This window comes from Neolamprologus multifasciatus, chromosome 12, assembly GCF_963576455.1.
Source record: "Neolamprologus multifasciatus chromosome 12, fNeoMul1.2, whole genome shotgun sequence".
NCBI lineage: Eukaryota > Metazoa > Chordata > Actinopteri > Cichliformes > Cichlidae > Neolamprologus > Neolamprologus multifasciatus.
In genome coordinates this window covers 4,403,187-4,419,253 of record NC_140450.1, presented here as the reverse complement: position 1 = coordinate 4,419,253, position 16,067 = coordinate 4,403,187, and the positions used below count along the sequence as shown (strand labels likewise).

Genomic DNA, 16,067 nt, shown 5'->3' with positions numbered 1-16,067 from the left:
GTGCAAATGCCAGATCATGAATTTCAAACACAGACACAGACAGAATGTATGAAGCCAGGATGTTTCCAGCGCTAACCAGCAGTTCAGTACACAGAATAAACAGAGCATAAATCCAGCTTTCAGGTTGTTTAATAAGTTAGAGCAAAAACTACAATTCATTCAATATTTAGGATTCAACTAAATAACATTTTCATGATTAATTACTCTGCTCATTACTTATTTATGAAGCAACTAATTGTTTATTTTATAATTTTATGTTTAATATCCAGTTTACTTGTCACCCTAACTGTGACATTAAAAAGATGTCATATCCTGTGTTATAAAACAAATTGTTCAGTTAGAAAATCTGAATAGCTGCACATTAATATTCTGTCGATTCAGAGTAAATATTTCATTACTACTAATGCAAATGAGGGCACGCTTTGTTGTTAACAAGCCTTAAGCTTTGGCTTTGATTCGTGGATTTTACAATTTGTTGTTTTTGGCTTTCATCGGGCTTAAACGTACTTAGTGGTAATGACTATTTGATCTGTTTTAAAAGTCAAAGTGAGCGATGGCTGGCGTGTTAATTAGCGACCATGACCCACAGCAGCAGAAATATCCTTTCTGGCCTCGCAGGTACCGCCTCTCCTGAATTATAGAGGAAGCTAAATAAAACATTAAATACACTCACCTCTGCATGTCTGCATGTCATCCAGGAAGCTTTGCGTGGGACACCCAGCTGTGCAGACGCTGTGCTTAAGGTGACTCGATTGTGGAAGAAGAGCTTCCTCCGGTTTGAGGCAGCGGAGGCAGTCTGAGGCCAGGGGTCCCACACAAGAACGGCAGGAGGGGTGACAGTCTGGGCGCGAGGACAGACAACATCACAGAGAGGCAGTTACACTCTGGGGACAAGGAAGAAAAGTTTTTTAACAGGATACTTTATTAATGTATTTGGACTCTCACTGTGGCAGGTGTAGTCCTGAGCATACAGCCCCTCCCCACAGGCCTCCACACACTGGCCCTGGTGGAGAAGTAGTCCGCCTGGACACAAGGTGCACTGGGATACCGAGGGACCCCAGCAGGAGGCACAGGAGCTGTGGCAGGCTGGGGACACAAAGAAAATAAGCATTTAATATAGAAGAGCTTTAGTCTGATACACAGAACTGCCCATGAAACAGGAAGTAAAACTTAGTAAGCTCAGTAGAACCTGACGCTTTAATTATTAGGAAAGATTTATGTATAAATTTAAGGGTTTGACCCTTAAATAAAATGGCACAAACTGTGTAGGTTACAGCAGCGGTCCCCAAGCCCCGGGCCTCGGACCGGTACCGGGCCGCGAGAGTTGAGGCTCAGGTGTGAAATGTATAGTTTTCAGGGTTTTTATCAGTTTTCAGCGTTATTTTGTTATCGTTTTTATCGTTAACTCGGTTTTCCTGGGTCTTTTCACGTGTGTTATGAATAAATCTTATTTTTTTCAGTACCGGTACTAGTTTTATTTTGTTGTATTTATCCGCGACACCTTAAAGGCAAATAAGGTGAAAATATTGTCGGGCATAAACCGGTCCGTGGCGCAAAAAAGGTTGGAGACCTCTGGGTTACAGGATTTATTTTAGAAGTTTTCTTCTCTAATTAAAGTAATGAGAAGCTTTTAATAGGACTGAAGTCTCGGTTTGGACAGATGGCCTCACGTTTGACCCTGAATACTTTTGTAAACAGAGGAGCTCATGGTGGACTCAAAAATTGCAAGGTGCCGGGTAACATAGCTGCACAACAAGCTCTTAATTGTAGGTATGAGGTGTTTGCATGTATATGCTATTACTTGACAAACATGCTGTGCATGATGTGCAAACATCTCCACTTTGTCATTTTCAGAGCAAACACTCACCTCTGCATCTGCTTTGGCTGTCCAGGTAATGCTGAGCTGGACACTGGCTGAGACATTTCCCATGATGCAAGGCGGTCCCCGGTGGACAGCTCATACATTTGGGGTTGTCGGGAAAACAGGAGGCACAGGACGAATCACAGGCTGTGAAGCGCAGCGTGTAAACGTTAATGACTTTTTGTTGGCATGACAAAATGCACTGAGGTCAATTTAAAAATGGCTGAATTATCTACAAGCAAGAGGAAAGTCTCCTAAACAAACAGTCCTTCAAATACAATTAAAAGTCACTTAGGCAAGACCAACTTTTAATGACAGAAACTGGAAAGCAGATGGCTGAAAAGATGAACAAAAGAAGTAAAAGGGAACAAATAATCTAAAAAAAATCCAACAATGGATCAAATCTTCCCTCTCAGGCACCTGAGGTATCTTAGCATAACATGCACACATGCGCTAAACCTTTCCCTCAGCAGGTGGTTTTGCTGCAGCATACTTGAGAGATGAAAAAAAAGAAAATCTTTCACTTCTAAAGTCCCAGGAAGCCCCGCGGAGGAAAAGCCCTTCAGCTCTCTCAGGATGGTGACATTTTAAACCAAGCCTCAAAGCGCTGGCTGGCAAGTTCAAATGGATTTGACCTTTTTCTAGAAAGTTCCATATGTTTTTTGACATTTTCTGAAAGAGGGCTCCTCACTGAGCGCTTCAAAACTTTCCTGTGAGCAACAGCAGAAGAAAAGCCCACCCCACCCTCCCGGCCCCTCTGGGTCTCTTTAACCAGAAAGAGCTTGGTTAAGTTCACCGTCGCCCTGAGGGGGGACTATTCTTACTCTCCCTCATCTTACCACTCAGAAATAGAAAGCATCCATATTCATATGGGATCTATTTATTTCAGAAGCCTCAGACTCCTCGTTAGTGCGAGACAGAATCGCTAATTATTGTATTTTTTTAAATTGTTTGTTTGCTACTGCTGACTTATCATTTTGGCATCATGCCGAGTGGATGCTGCAGGAAGCTCCGCGGGGGGAAAGAAACCCAAATAAATCTTCACCTTCAGTTCACTGCTAACAATAAACGTTCCATCGTCTCAGATAGTGTTTACTGCATTGGGCAACGACACTTTCGTGTGACACCTGATCCACCTGTGGGAATGTCAGCTTTCACTCGCCAGTGAAGTCGCACAGCAAACACCTCACACAGAAATGTATGTTTTCTTTTCCCCTTTAAACTTTTCTGTACATTTTTATTATTAAATTGAAAAAACAAACAAACTGCAAGTTATTTAAATGTATCTGGCAACTTCAAACTGGGAGCTGCTTCAAACTGGGAGTTGCCAGTTTGGATTCAAACCCAGAACCCTCGGGCACCTGGTTTCCCCAGAATCCATTCTTACAGACGCTTTGTGATTTTAGGACTAAAATAATAAAAATGATATTACTTTTCCCCCGGAGGACAAATTACATTTCAAAGCATACGTGTTACCTGCAATTTGAAGTGCTTTATGTACAAAGAGTCTAACTGCTGCATTCAAGAGAACAGAAAATGGTTTAAAACGCCTCTACAGAAGAACCACGGCGTCTGAGTCATTATTATAAAGAAATACAAAACGTTTATCTTGTTTTCATGTCTTCACTTCATTTTAGTTCTCCCAAAAGCTTTTTGCTTCATTTCCTTGAAGCTGTTCAAAGAAAATCTTTGAAAAGGGAAAATCACAGACTGTCACAAAATCTGAAGGCTAAAATGAAACTGGCACTTAGTACAAAAAGAAAAACAACACTGAATCGATTCACTTTAGTACGGAAGCGTAGAGCTGCCAACCAGCCAAAACAAAAACAGCTATTTCATGTTATAATGTGAAAACTTTACTGTTCTAACAATAACTTTTTCATATAAAAATGATAATATGAAAAAGATAATGTCATGTTATTACAATATACGTAACTATCACGTTATCACACGTTATGCCTCAATCCAAGCATAAAATAGAACTTAACTAGTTCTGATAAACGAGCCATTTTCTCCAACTATGTTTTAAGGCAAACAAATATATCATGTTCGAAAAATAAAAGATATGTTTTAACGTTAAAACTTTATTTTTCAAACAATATAATTATCTTGTTTGTACAAAATAACATTTATATTGTAAGAACATTAAAGTTTTTTTGTAATAACGTGATATTATGTTGTTCAAACATGAAAAGTATATTGTTAGAACAATAAAGTTTTCACGTTATAGATATATGTGTATATATATCAGATATTTATATGATATAACCCTCATTTCCTTTTGCCTGGCTGGCAGTTCTATGCTTCCATACGCTCGACCTGTAGAGGATAAAATCATTGTATTTTAAACACATTGATTCAAACTAAAACATTTTGGTTGGGTTTAATTAACAGAGGGAGGCAAATCAGAGACTGTAGCTTCCTGAGACGGCTCATTCTGCTGTTTATCCATCTAGAATGTTTGATAGCAGTTGGCCGGATAAGTTAATATATAATAATAATAATAAAAACTCTTAATATAATAACAATTTTGTGGCCATTTACTGTCATGACATTTGAGGGAAAGTGGACACATCTACAGCCGATATCTTCAAAACTGGCCAACTTGCAGCAACGAAACTAAATGTGCACAAATCACCACAAGCCAGAGGTAAACTGATTCCTTAAAGAAGATATATTTGGGCTTTCTGGATGGTGATGTACTCAAACCATCCGTGCATATACATACGCCTAATGTTTTGTGTTGGATCAGTGGAGTTGCACTACTTTTAGTAAAGACGTCAGCAGAAGTGCTATTTCTACTAAACCAGCCAAAACTGAAACTCAGCTAAATGTCTTCAGTACTGCAGTGTGGATATGTGTCAGCTTTACCGTGGCAGACGCCTTCTTGACTGTAGAAACCTGTGCCACAGTCAAGGACGCACGCCCCGTCTTTCAGCAAGGCGGCCGGGTCTGAGCACGACGCGCACTCCTGCTGACTCGGCCCACGGCACTCCGAGCATGACTCATGACAGTCTGAAAAATAAGAAAACAGAAAATAGATTCTTTGCTTTCAGTCCTGAAGCACCACGAGGTCTGATTTTTTGCCCCTTTCCTGAACAGAAACACACACAGTACAGCACAGTAGGTGGAACTAGGTCGAAATGGATAAATGTGACTGTAGCGGAGAACCTGAATCATGCCAAACGTAGAAGAAACAATCTGAATTATGCAAATCCTGCAAGCACAGTTTGCCAAAGTTCTGCGATATACTGCATGCGATTTGTAGTAAACAGTATAAATAATTCAGAAACACTGATCCTTTACAATAACAGTTCGCAGTTCGTGCATTAACAAAATATTCAAGGTTGTAAAAACAACAAAGAAAATAAGTGAGATGATCAGGGTCGTTCACAGGATCTAATAAAGCTTGTTTGCGTGTGCGACTGTGTGTGTCTGCATAGTTGGCATTATCAGTGGTGCTCTATTAGCTGCTGTTAAAAAAAGCACTAACAAGCCTCACAACAGTGCCGACAAACAGAGTGGGAGGCTAACGGGGCGAGCTGTGTGGGAAGACCATGTAAGAGTTTATGCGTGTGACTGAGGGAGACACACATGTACACACATACGGTCGGGCTTAAAGTACCTTTGAGATGAATTGCGGGAGATGATTGTGCGCCTTTGCATACACCTGCACTTTTATCTCTGTGTGTGTCCCTTCGTGTGTGCCCAAACAGAAGCAGCAAAAAACCCATCTCAGCACTAACTGCTATGATTACCTGTGATTTCCCAGCGGCACACAGAATGAAGCCAGATGCAGCAAGTGCTACAAAATAAAACTGACAGAAACCAGACAAAAACAAACCTACAAAAAAAAAATGCAGAAGGAATGTGAAAACTACACTTTCAGGTTTCTTCTGAGTCACCTTCACATATCATTCATGAAAATCTGCAATCTTTATATGAAAGCTTTTCTGTTCGTCATCCTCATCATGATCTGGGAAACATTGTAACCTCAGTGTAGTTCAGGTTTTGTCCAACTTTCCCTCAAGTTTTGTTCACTTTGCAAAGAATCCTGAAACCTGTGGAAGTACCTCCAAAGTCCGAATCCTTCCTACAAAGGATTTCCCTCTGGGTGCCATCTTTACACTCATACTGGATCAACATACTCTGATATGGGTGGAAGCCGACACTGGTTTATAAGATAGTGAATCAAATAAATTTCTTTTATAAGGAAAAACAGCAGAGTGGTGCAGTGGTTCTGACTGCTGCTCCACAGTATGAAGGTTCTGGGCCTGTCAGTGTGGTGGTTACATGTTCTCCTTGGGTTTTCTCCAGGTACTTCCTCCATCAGTCTAAAACAGGGGTGTCAAACTCAAATACACAGTGGGCCAAAATTCAAAACTGGAAGTCGCGGGCTAACATTAATATTTATTGAAATATATTTATTCCTCTAGATATAAGAATGAATCTTTTCTTATGGACTCAAACAAGTTTTGCTGAAAAACTGAATATGGAACAAGCAAAGCTTAATACTAAACAATATATATATTAGCTGTATAATACCAGTAGGCCAGCTCTAATAGTAATTTGGTATGGCTTCGCGGGCCAAATGTAATTAGGCTGCGGGCCAAATTTGGCCTGCGGGCCAGAGTTTGACACCTATGGTCTAAAACATGCATGTGAGACTTGCTGAAGTGAATGGTCTGTCTCTAACAGAGTGACAACTTATCCTGGGTTCACCCCACTTCCCACTCAGTGACAGCTGAGAAAGTGGTTAACAGAAAGGATGAGGAACCCCAGCAGAATATCTGTATATTAGGAGTTCTTACAGGAACTCGGAGCGTAATGCACCGGGATCAGAAATACTCTCTAAAGCCTTTTGACTTTTTAAGTAAAGCTGTGCAGGATCTCATTTTTCCGAGGACTAAATCTCATTTTCTGCCTTTTCTGTTGCCCGTCCTCAGCTTGTCAAATGTAAGCACCTAGCTGGATCTCATTTTAAAGCACTCTGAACCTTGGAAATATAGATTAGTCCACTACACCTAATTATAGGACGCAGACAGCCCAGACCAAAGGAGTCACGGTGAAGCTTGTCACAAACACTGAGAATCATCTTTTACTCCACACCACAATGTTTCAGTAAACCCAGCCATATTGTTTTTTAGGCTTCAGCCTAATCAGACACCGAAAGATCAGAAACCCAAGTCTCTCTCTCACACACACACAAAGGGAACAGCACCAATACACCTGCTACAAGGCTCAGGTAAAGGACCTACACACAGGACAAAGGAGAACGATAAAAAGCAATTTTTGATACTAAGCTGATACACGGTCCCAACAAAGCCTGACAGAAAAAAGCAAAAACACTAGAAAGTTGGGAGGCTTACAAAAGAATCGAGGCAGGGATGTAGCAGAACACAGTGTGAGGAACACGAGCAACAAATGGACAAAACACAAGGAGGAAGTCGTGTAAGTTTTAATACGATAGCACTTTACACATGCTTAACAGCTTCATTTATTATTTACTGGATGTCCCTTTGTGAAAGGTCAAAGGTTAAAAGTGAAAGAGTAGATCTAAAAAAGTTAAAGTTGAGAAATAAACCACGGCTGGGGCACAAGAAGTGAGACAAAACTGATCAAGACAAGTGAATATCACGCCGAGGAAAGTGTAATTAATTTAATCAGTGTCACTGAAAACCGCTGATAAAAATCTGAGTGAATTAATGGGAGATGCCAGAAGCTGTGTTATTGCAAAAGTTGTTGGAAAGCAGTGTGAGATAAATCTCCGGCTCCCTCGTGCCTGTTGATACAGATTTCCTCAGGTAACCGCATTCGTATCTTTTAATAACTTTCTCTGCATCCTCCTCTTTATCATCTGCACATATTCCCCACCAGGATCACTGTAAACTTTTTATATTTAATCAAAACATCCTGCGCACGCACGCACAGATGATTTCCTATGACGGATACCTTCCATCCAAATCTTATAAAATAAGGAATATTTAATGTAGATTTGATTTGATTAAATACTTCACATTTGCTTAATTTCTTTTACCCAATTCGCTCGCACTGTCTCATCTTTTTTTTTTTATCTTTTCAAATTAAGAATAAAAACTGAGATTTTCTCAGCTGGGTTAAAAGTTCATGGATAACTTTTGATCATTTCATCATGAGATTAAAATCACTGCAGGCCCACGGGTTAAAGGACCATGCTAGGGTTTGTGTACTGTAAAGCCTGTTTACTATAAATCCAGGACACACAGGTTTTAACTCATATCAGGATGGGAGAGAAAATTAAGCTGGATATATATACATATGCTGGTCTAAGCAGTTCAGAGGTCCAAAAAAAGAGACAAAATCTGGTGAGCAGCAGTTCTCTGAGCAACGATGCCTTGCTGATGTCAGAGGAGAATGGCCAGACCTCTTTGAGCTGATAAGGAGGCTACAGTAACTCAAATAGTCATCATTACAACCAAGCTCTGCAGAAGAGCACCCCTGAATCCAAAACAACAGCAGCAGAAGACCACACCAGGTGCCACTGCTGTTACAACTAGACTGGAAAACACTGCCTGATCTGATGAGTCTTGATTTATGGAATCAGATGGCAGGCACAGTTTGGCAAACTACCAACCGAGCATCATTTAAACACTACAGCTTTATGTGAAGATACACACAGTGTTCGTCTTCTGGTGGCTGCTTCTAGCAGGATATGTCACCATGTCTCACCGTGTTTCCTGAACATGACAGTAGCTGAGTGTATTTTTGTCTTTTTATGTTGACATGCAGACACAGTTATCCGATGGAAGCTCCAGCTTCAAAAACTTGAGAACAAGCTGATGGAAACTCCATTAAATTCCCACCACACTCCCTGCTGGTGGCTGATGCCCTGAGATGTCGGTGCATTGGTGGTTCTTGGTGTCCAGGGCTGGACCCTCAGGTATGTATCAGGTATCACTCCTGGTGGCTGTTTGGCGGGGCCTGGCTCCCGTGGCTCGGTCGGGCCCCTTTCAGGGGGTGGGAGGGCCCTCGGGCTTCTGGGCCTGGGGCTTTGTCCACTCTGGCACAGCTGGCACATTACTCCAGCACCCTCTGTGGCTGCTGGGTGAGCCCTCGTCTGGGGCTCTCCTCAGCTCCTCCCAGGAGGATGGCACGATTGCCCCTCCGTTGGTCCTCCTTGGGCTCTCGCACTCTGGGGCGTCTGGATGTCTGGAGCCTGGATCTCCTCCATACCTGCTTCATGCCTTGGGGGACGGGGCTATGGCTCCCCACACCCTCTAGCAGATGGTTACATGGAGAAACCTTTTGAATACAAGTGCGCCCGTCCACACAGGTGTACATATACACAAACTACACCTTTCTTGGCTGCTACCTCAAAGCACATTATGCGCTGTCGATCTTGCGTGATTTTTCTGATGGCTGAAGAACCAAATGGGACAAAAAAAACCTACATTAAATTTCTTGCTCAACCAATATCTGCAGTCTCCTGATGAACCTGAATGCACCAAAGGTTTTCTGAACAGTCCTGTGCAGCTTCAGCACATCTTAAAAAAAACTAATTTAAAGACAGATACAGCAAATGTTCTCTGTGATTGATTACCTGTTACAGGCAACGTTTCAAGTCCTGCCAAGTACATCTCCATATTGCACAGGCATGCATGCAAACTAGCTGCTGCCACAAAGGCAGAAAATCGATCTAAACTTGTGTTAAGTTTTGATGTACGGACGTCTGTATCGTATAAAACCAAACCTGATTTCCTTTGAGTTACAGCGAGGTTTACCTGAATGAGAAAAAGCCAAATTCAGAGGACATGTAAGGTTACAGAAGAGGAAAGTTTTTGCTCCACTGTGTGTGTGAAGAGTAAAAGCCAAACCTCTGAAGTGACTGACAGACTGACAGGTTCCCATCTGACTTTTAATTTTTTATGCTTCTCAACTCTTCCTATTTCCTTCCACCTCTCAGATTTTGAAGTTGTGTGCCAATTTCTCCCCCTCTCACTCTCCCCCATAATACTCTCATTTCTCTGTCCGAGGCTTCTTCTTGCCTCAGCCCACTGCCCTCTCTACAGATTCACACTGGATTTTTGGTCATCTTTCTCTCTCTGTTCAAGTCTGGGTTTTTCTCCCAGCAGCTTTTTTTCCCCTTAGTTCACATATACGTTTAATTTCCATGCCCCTCTCTCTGCGTGTGGCTGTTCATTTCATTGTGCTAAAGGTCCAGAGAGGCTCCATAATAGCCTTAGCCCAAAATAAGATGATATGCTTGTTTCACCTATGCATGACTGATCCTCCGTGGTGAAATGAAATCATTTATAAAAAACAATCTTTTGCTGAATTATGGACCATTGCCCATTTCAGCATCAGATACTCTGCAGCTGTAGTCTTGCAGATGAAGCAAAAAGACATTGAGAAGCACTCTGTACATGATGGGATTCTTACATTTATATTACTGGGTCACTTCACACGCGCGCTCATACACGCTGCATCCAAAAATGGTTGGAGCCAACAAGGGGATTACACGTCCTTTACCTTGCCCCTCGCAGGAAAGCAATTTATTTTTCTGTGCCGCCTGGAGCGTAAAGTTATCAGCAAATGTAATCCTAGCAGGCCAGTTGCCAAAAAGCCCCTCTAAAGCCTACTCTGCATAAACCAGGCGAGGTTGAGATGAATGCACAGTCACACAGTGCACTGGATAATCTTCGCTCTGTCCTTCTGGGACGGGTGGGGATGCACAATTACTGTGCTGCTGCTGCCGTGGCTCACACCAACCCCCTCCAAACCTTGAGTGATAAGACGAGATAGCATGAGAGAATCGGCAATTAAGCTAAGCATGGAGAAAGCAGCTTTGCAATGGAGAGCAAATAATACAAAAAACAGGAGCTTTTATTTGAAAGACCAGCCTGTTCTCAATTCCAGGGTGTCAAATATTTCCATTTTTGGCAAAGCTGCTCTAAAAATACACAAAAGGTGGCCTTTAAAGTCAGTGATACACTGGGTTTATATCTATGATGAGATGGGTGCAGGTATGCACTGGAGAGAAGAGGAATGAAGCGAGATGAGAGGCACGAGAGGTTGGAGTTTAAATACCTGGGTGGTGGAGTGGGTGGAGACCAGCACCAAGAGTGAAAGGGAAGGTTTTCAAGATGGCAGTGAGACCTGCTGGGTGTGGTTTGGAGACTGTGGCACTAACAAAGACATAGGAAGCCAAGCTGAAGGTGGAGGAGATGAAGATGCTGAGAGTTTCATTGGCATAGAAATGCACAGCTCAGGCTGAGATGGTTTGGACATGTGCAGGCCGGGATATGTGAGATGGAGGTAAAGGGAGCAGCCAGAAGAAAAATTCTACTGTGAAATTCTTTTCCAAGTCTACATGGGAATTTTAATTTTAATGAAGTACCTCGTGGCGTCCATATTTCACTTGTAAGGAGTTATTTTTAGCTCTATTTTCTCTCCTGGTGGAAGCAAAGGTTCAAATCAGCCCAGCACAAAGACAGGAGGAAAATCAGGTTTCTCACTATGGCTCCACATGAAAAAGCTTTTATACCTCTATGTGAAGGTCGTTTTGGACAACAGCAGAAGGGAGGCTGTGAAATTGTAGTGTTTCTATAGCCGCCTCACTTTCTGACACACATCCACAAAGTCAAAGTCGGTTAAAAATGCTGTGTGAGTGCTACTAATGAGCGATAGAGTCATGCAGGTACTGAAAGCAATGCGACGTAAACCTACTCAGAAAGAGAATCGCTGCATAAAATGTTGGAAGATTATGCAGAAAAAACAACAACCAAGTCATGTATTTACAAAAATGTACCAGAATCTATCAGAGTCAGCTTTACTGACCAAGTCCGTGCACACGTAGGAGGAACTGACAAGACGGACAAAAGCAACATGACACAGACAATAACAGCACATGTAGCATATTTATATTTATATGTGCAATGAAGAAGTCTGCTTATTTTGGCGTGCAGGGCTATGTAGCGCCCACTAGAGGGGAGGAGTAGGAACAGGTTGTCCGATCGGTCTGCAGTGACACTAATCTCAAGAAAACTGTCAGTGTAAGAATGAAAAACAAAAGGTCGTTTAAATTGGTTTACCAGCATTAAAACTTCAGCAAGGTTATAAAAAAAGGTTGTTTTCCAAAAAAAATTATGAACTATTAAAAAAACAATTAAAGAAACCACAGCAATGCACGTCTTCACACTACAATAGAAATTTGATTAAACTATCATGTTGCTATAGAGACACACCAGCATTATTATGTTTATACTTCATATGTGAAGTACTTGGTTATTTTTAGGCACTAAAAGCTCGTGTTTACATATGAGGTACTGCCTACATCGACCTTTAAGATTCAGACCTTTAATCATTAATTTGATGAAGGATTTTATGAAATGCTCAGAATTTGAGCCCTAAATGCCAAATGAATGGAGACCGTCTCGTTCAGGGGTCGGCAACCTGCGGCTCTTTAGTCCTTATAGTGCAGCTCCGTGTGGTTTGGGAAAATAAATTTGAAGTATTTAGCTGACGTGTATTTTATTTATGTTCGTTCTTTTTTAACTTGTAGTTCTAAATTGGAAGATTATTGTGATATTGAAATATAAAAATAAAATTATATTCTATTATTTTTTCATCGCTCAAAATAAGCGTCACACTTGCGGAAGCCGGTGTACCCACAGAAACGCTGTGCATTTATCGAGACTTTCAACCCCAGGTAGGCCAATTATGGACCTTCGGATCCACATTATGTCAGCAGCTGTTCTCCACCGTGAACTATGTTAAAAACAAACACGCTCATGCCTCACAGATGACAGCTTACAGTCCTGCGTAAAGATGAAAGTGACTTCGTACAGCCCCGATCTGCAGACGCTGTGCGCAGAGGTTCAGGAGCAGAAGTCCCGTTGTAAACATATCACGGCAGACCCAACGATGTTTCCATGAACACGCTTTTCAGCATCTCTTTATTGACCACTTTTCACACACGATTGCTGTACGCATACAGCCGGTGTTGAAGCTCACAGCCCGACACAACAGCACAGATAGCACAGACGTTAAGGCGGCGAGGCCTCCCCTGCAGCGGCGCTGCAGATCACGCCCCGCCACACACATTAACCAGGTAAAATACATATTTAGGCAGAATTTTGCAAATATCTATTTTTCCTTTTTTAGCAGCATTGTGCTTTTTTCCCAATTATTTTTTAAAAGTCAGGTCAAGGCTCCAACAGCCCAAAGGCGATATGAGGGTGGCAGCACAACAGTTTTTGTTTGCTGGATCATTTTAGCTCAGCTGGGTGTCTTTCCTTTTGTTATATTTCTTTAAGAGTTCAAAATGTGTTAATTACATAAATAAAATGTGATTTTCTCTGTAGCACTTCATGGATTTCATAAGCAACACACCTTAGTTGTTCACACAAAGCATAAAGGTAAAAAACAAAATATATAGTGTTATCTTCATTTTAGATGTCAAAAAATATTTGCGGCTCCCAGTGTTTTCTTTTGCGTGGAAACTGGGTCCAAATGGCTCTTTGGGTCTTAAAGGTTGCTGAGCCCTGGCCTAGTTGAAGTGAAGAGACACCTTCTCCTCCTCGATGGTGCTCAGATTGAACCAGGAGCTTTTCTAGTAGGTGCTACATTAGTGATAATAGCCCAAAAGGCTATTGTACCTTTCTGCACAATAAAAGGTGTAAAGCAACACACTGAACTTTTTAAAAATGTTTTAACAATTTGGGATTAACTCTTAAACTTATCCAGACTCTAACTTTAGATGTGACTTTAGAGGCTAATGGCGTTTTGATGCTTTGGAATGAGACCTCCTGTAATTGCATCTGCAGAAGTGCAGTATGTCGTTATGATTTTATCTCCGCTGGGACTTGTAACCCTGTTATCGGCTCCTCTTAAAATTCTTGCTTTATTCCACAGTTTTGTTGTACTTGATGAAGAGCCCGTTTAGGTTCAAAACAATGCAATAAAGGAGGAATTTAAAGGGAGCGCCAAACAGTGTTAAAAACCCGTGGGGAGAAAGAAATCAGGTTTTGTGTACTCTGCACCTGAACAAGACAGATGTGTCTGTTTTTCGGTCTCGGCGTACGTTTCCAAACAAGTGAACATTACAAGTGTGACTGAGTCTCACGGTGCAATTATAAGAAAGAAGAAGAAATGTGGGGCAGGCGTTGTACGATAGCGTCAGCACAAGGCTCCTCACGATTATTTACACCAAAACTTTGAATGCATGCGGATGAAGCTTTCAGTAACTGACTGGAGGTGGGGGAAAAAATCCCCCCAGGGAGGCCTGCTGCGACACACTGAGTCCTGGGTGGTCTCGACTTCCTGCCAAGAAATGTCTCTGGCACCTTCCAGACACCTCACACGCTCATTACTTCTGTCAGCTCCCATCTCCTCTGCTTCTTCCCTCAACCCTTCCTTCTATTTTTTCCTCATTAAACAAGAGCTGCTATGAGACTTCAGTCAGCCTAAATCCACCTTAATAGCTTTAATGCAGGCATTCACTCATTTAAAGTCACAATAATTCAGCGTCCCACTTTCCACTGGCGCTCTTTTGTTCTCCAAAACAAAACTGTGTGCTGGGGAAAAAACAAAGGGGGCTTCTGTCATTAAAGCAAGTTGGCGGTTAAAAGAAATGGCTGAGACGCTCGAGAGAATTCGGCTCTATAGAGCACATTATTAAACCTGGATGCATGCAGGGTAAAGACATTAGCAGCTGTGAACATACCTGCAGCATTAACATACTGTAGACTCTGGATTAATGCACAAGTTACAAATTAAACACCTAATGGCAACGACGCAGGACAGAAGCTGCATAAATGCATGAAGTGCAATTTCCACAGAGGGCTTGTCCAATAGCTGCGACTGAATACAGTATGTGTGTGGAAGCAGCGTAAAACAAAGCTGCTTGCTGCTGTCCAACCTATTTAAGGATGTTCAACGAGCTTTTGCACTGGGAGGTCTGAAATCCTCCTGACAATATTCATTAAGGTATGAAATCAAGCTGCACAACTGAAGTCTGTAATCACATTGTGGTTACTCTCTGCTCACTAACCCACCCCTCTCTATTTCTACCCATCATCCCCAGGAGTCCCCGCAGGTCTCCTCCACTCAATAGAGGAGCTCATTTCGGAGCGTATTAGCAATCCCACAAGGGTTTCGCTCACCGAGCCATGGTTTTATTTATTGGCCCAGGACTAGAAATGTTGGGAGACCTTTGAGATAGATACGTCCAGTAACAGTTAATAGGGACACTCATGTATAGAGAACTGAGCCTGAGTAATACCAGTTTATTTGTATTCTTTATGCTGCTGCTGCAGAGGATCGATCCATCTATCCTGCATAAACTCTTTAAGAATAACAAAAGAAAAACGGACAAAAGCTTTTCTGTTACCAGTTTATTCAGAATCTAATTTTGACTTTAAAAGCAATTTAGCATTAAAGCAGCATTAAAAGCTTTAAGTCCATTAAAACTTAGTTTAACAACTCTACAAAGCATCTCCGTGCTGGCAAGAAGTCGCAAAGTTTATAAGCAAGAAAACACAAACTTAATGTTTTCTTGTCACAGGTTGGAATCGGTATTTTTTCTGACATTTGTATTTATTGGGCTGAAAAGTTTATTGACCTTTGGAATGAGCGTCATTACTCATAATTAACAGCTATACGAAGGCTTCAGAGTGTGGTCAAGACAGCACAGAAGATCATCAGCTGCCCTCTCCCCTCCCTGATGGACATTTATTCCTCCCGCTGCCTCAGCAGAGCAGCAAACATCATCAAGGACAGCCCCCACCCTGGTTTCAACATGTTCAGCCTGCTTCCCTCAGGGAAGCGCTACAGGTGCATCAGCACAAAAACCCACAGACTCAAAAACAGTTTCTTCCCCAAAGCCATAACCACCCTGAACTCACACATGCACCGATAACACAGCCCCCCCCCCACCCCCAATTTTTTTCTTCCCACTTCCTCTATGGACCACCACTGTGCAATACCAATTCTATGTGCAATAACTCAACTGTATATACACAACACTATTTATTACATATTACTTTTTTTTTTTAAAAAACGGCTTGTATATTTGTACATTTTATATATATATATATATATATATATATATATATATATATATACACACACACGTCTTTTTCCCTATGTTAATACTGTCCATATGCATATAGCGCTGCAGAACTGTACCCCCCCCCCCCCCCCCCCCCCCCCCCAGCATGTTTACACT

The 16,067-nt window shown here is 41.8% G+C and overlaps 1 protein-coding gene across 6 annotated transcripts in view; it reads right to left on the bottom strand.

Annotated features, from left to right (window-relative positions):
* Positions 1-16,067, bottom strand: part of fras1 (Fraser extracellular matrix complex subunit 1) — a 352,607-nt gene that overhangs the window by 179,518 nt on the left and 157,022 nt on the right. For all 6 annotated transcript variants that reach the window (XM_085180995.1, XM_085180996.1, XM_085180998.1 and 3 more), the window contains 4 exons: positions 4,733-4,876; positions 1,868-2,008; positions 946-1,086; positions 674-841 (listed from right to left, as the gene is read on the bottom strand). In XM_085180995.1, coding sequence (XP_085037121.1) covers positions 674-841; positions 946-1,086; positions 1,868-2,008; positions 4,733-4,876 — 594 coding nt within the window. The remainder of the gene's footprint in view (positions 1-673; positions 842-945; positions 1,087-1,867; positions 2,009-4,732; positions 4,877-16,067) is intronic.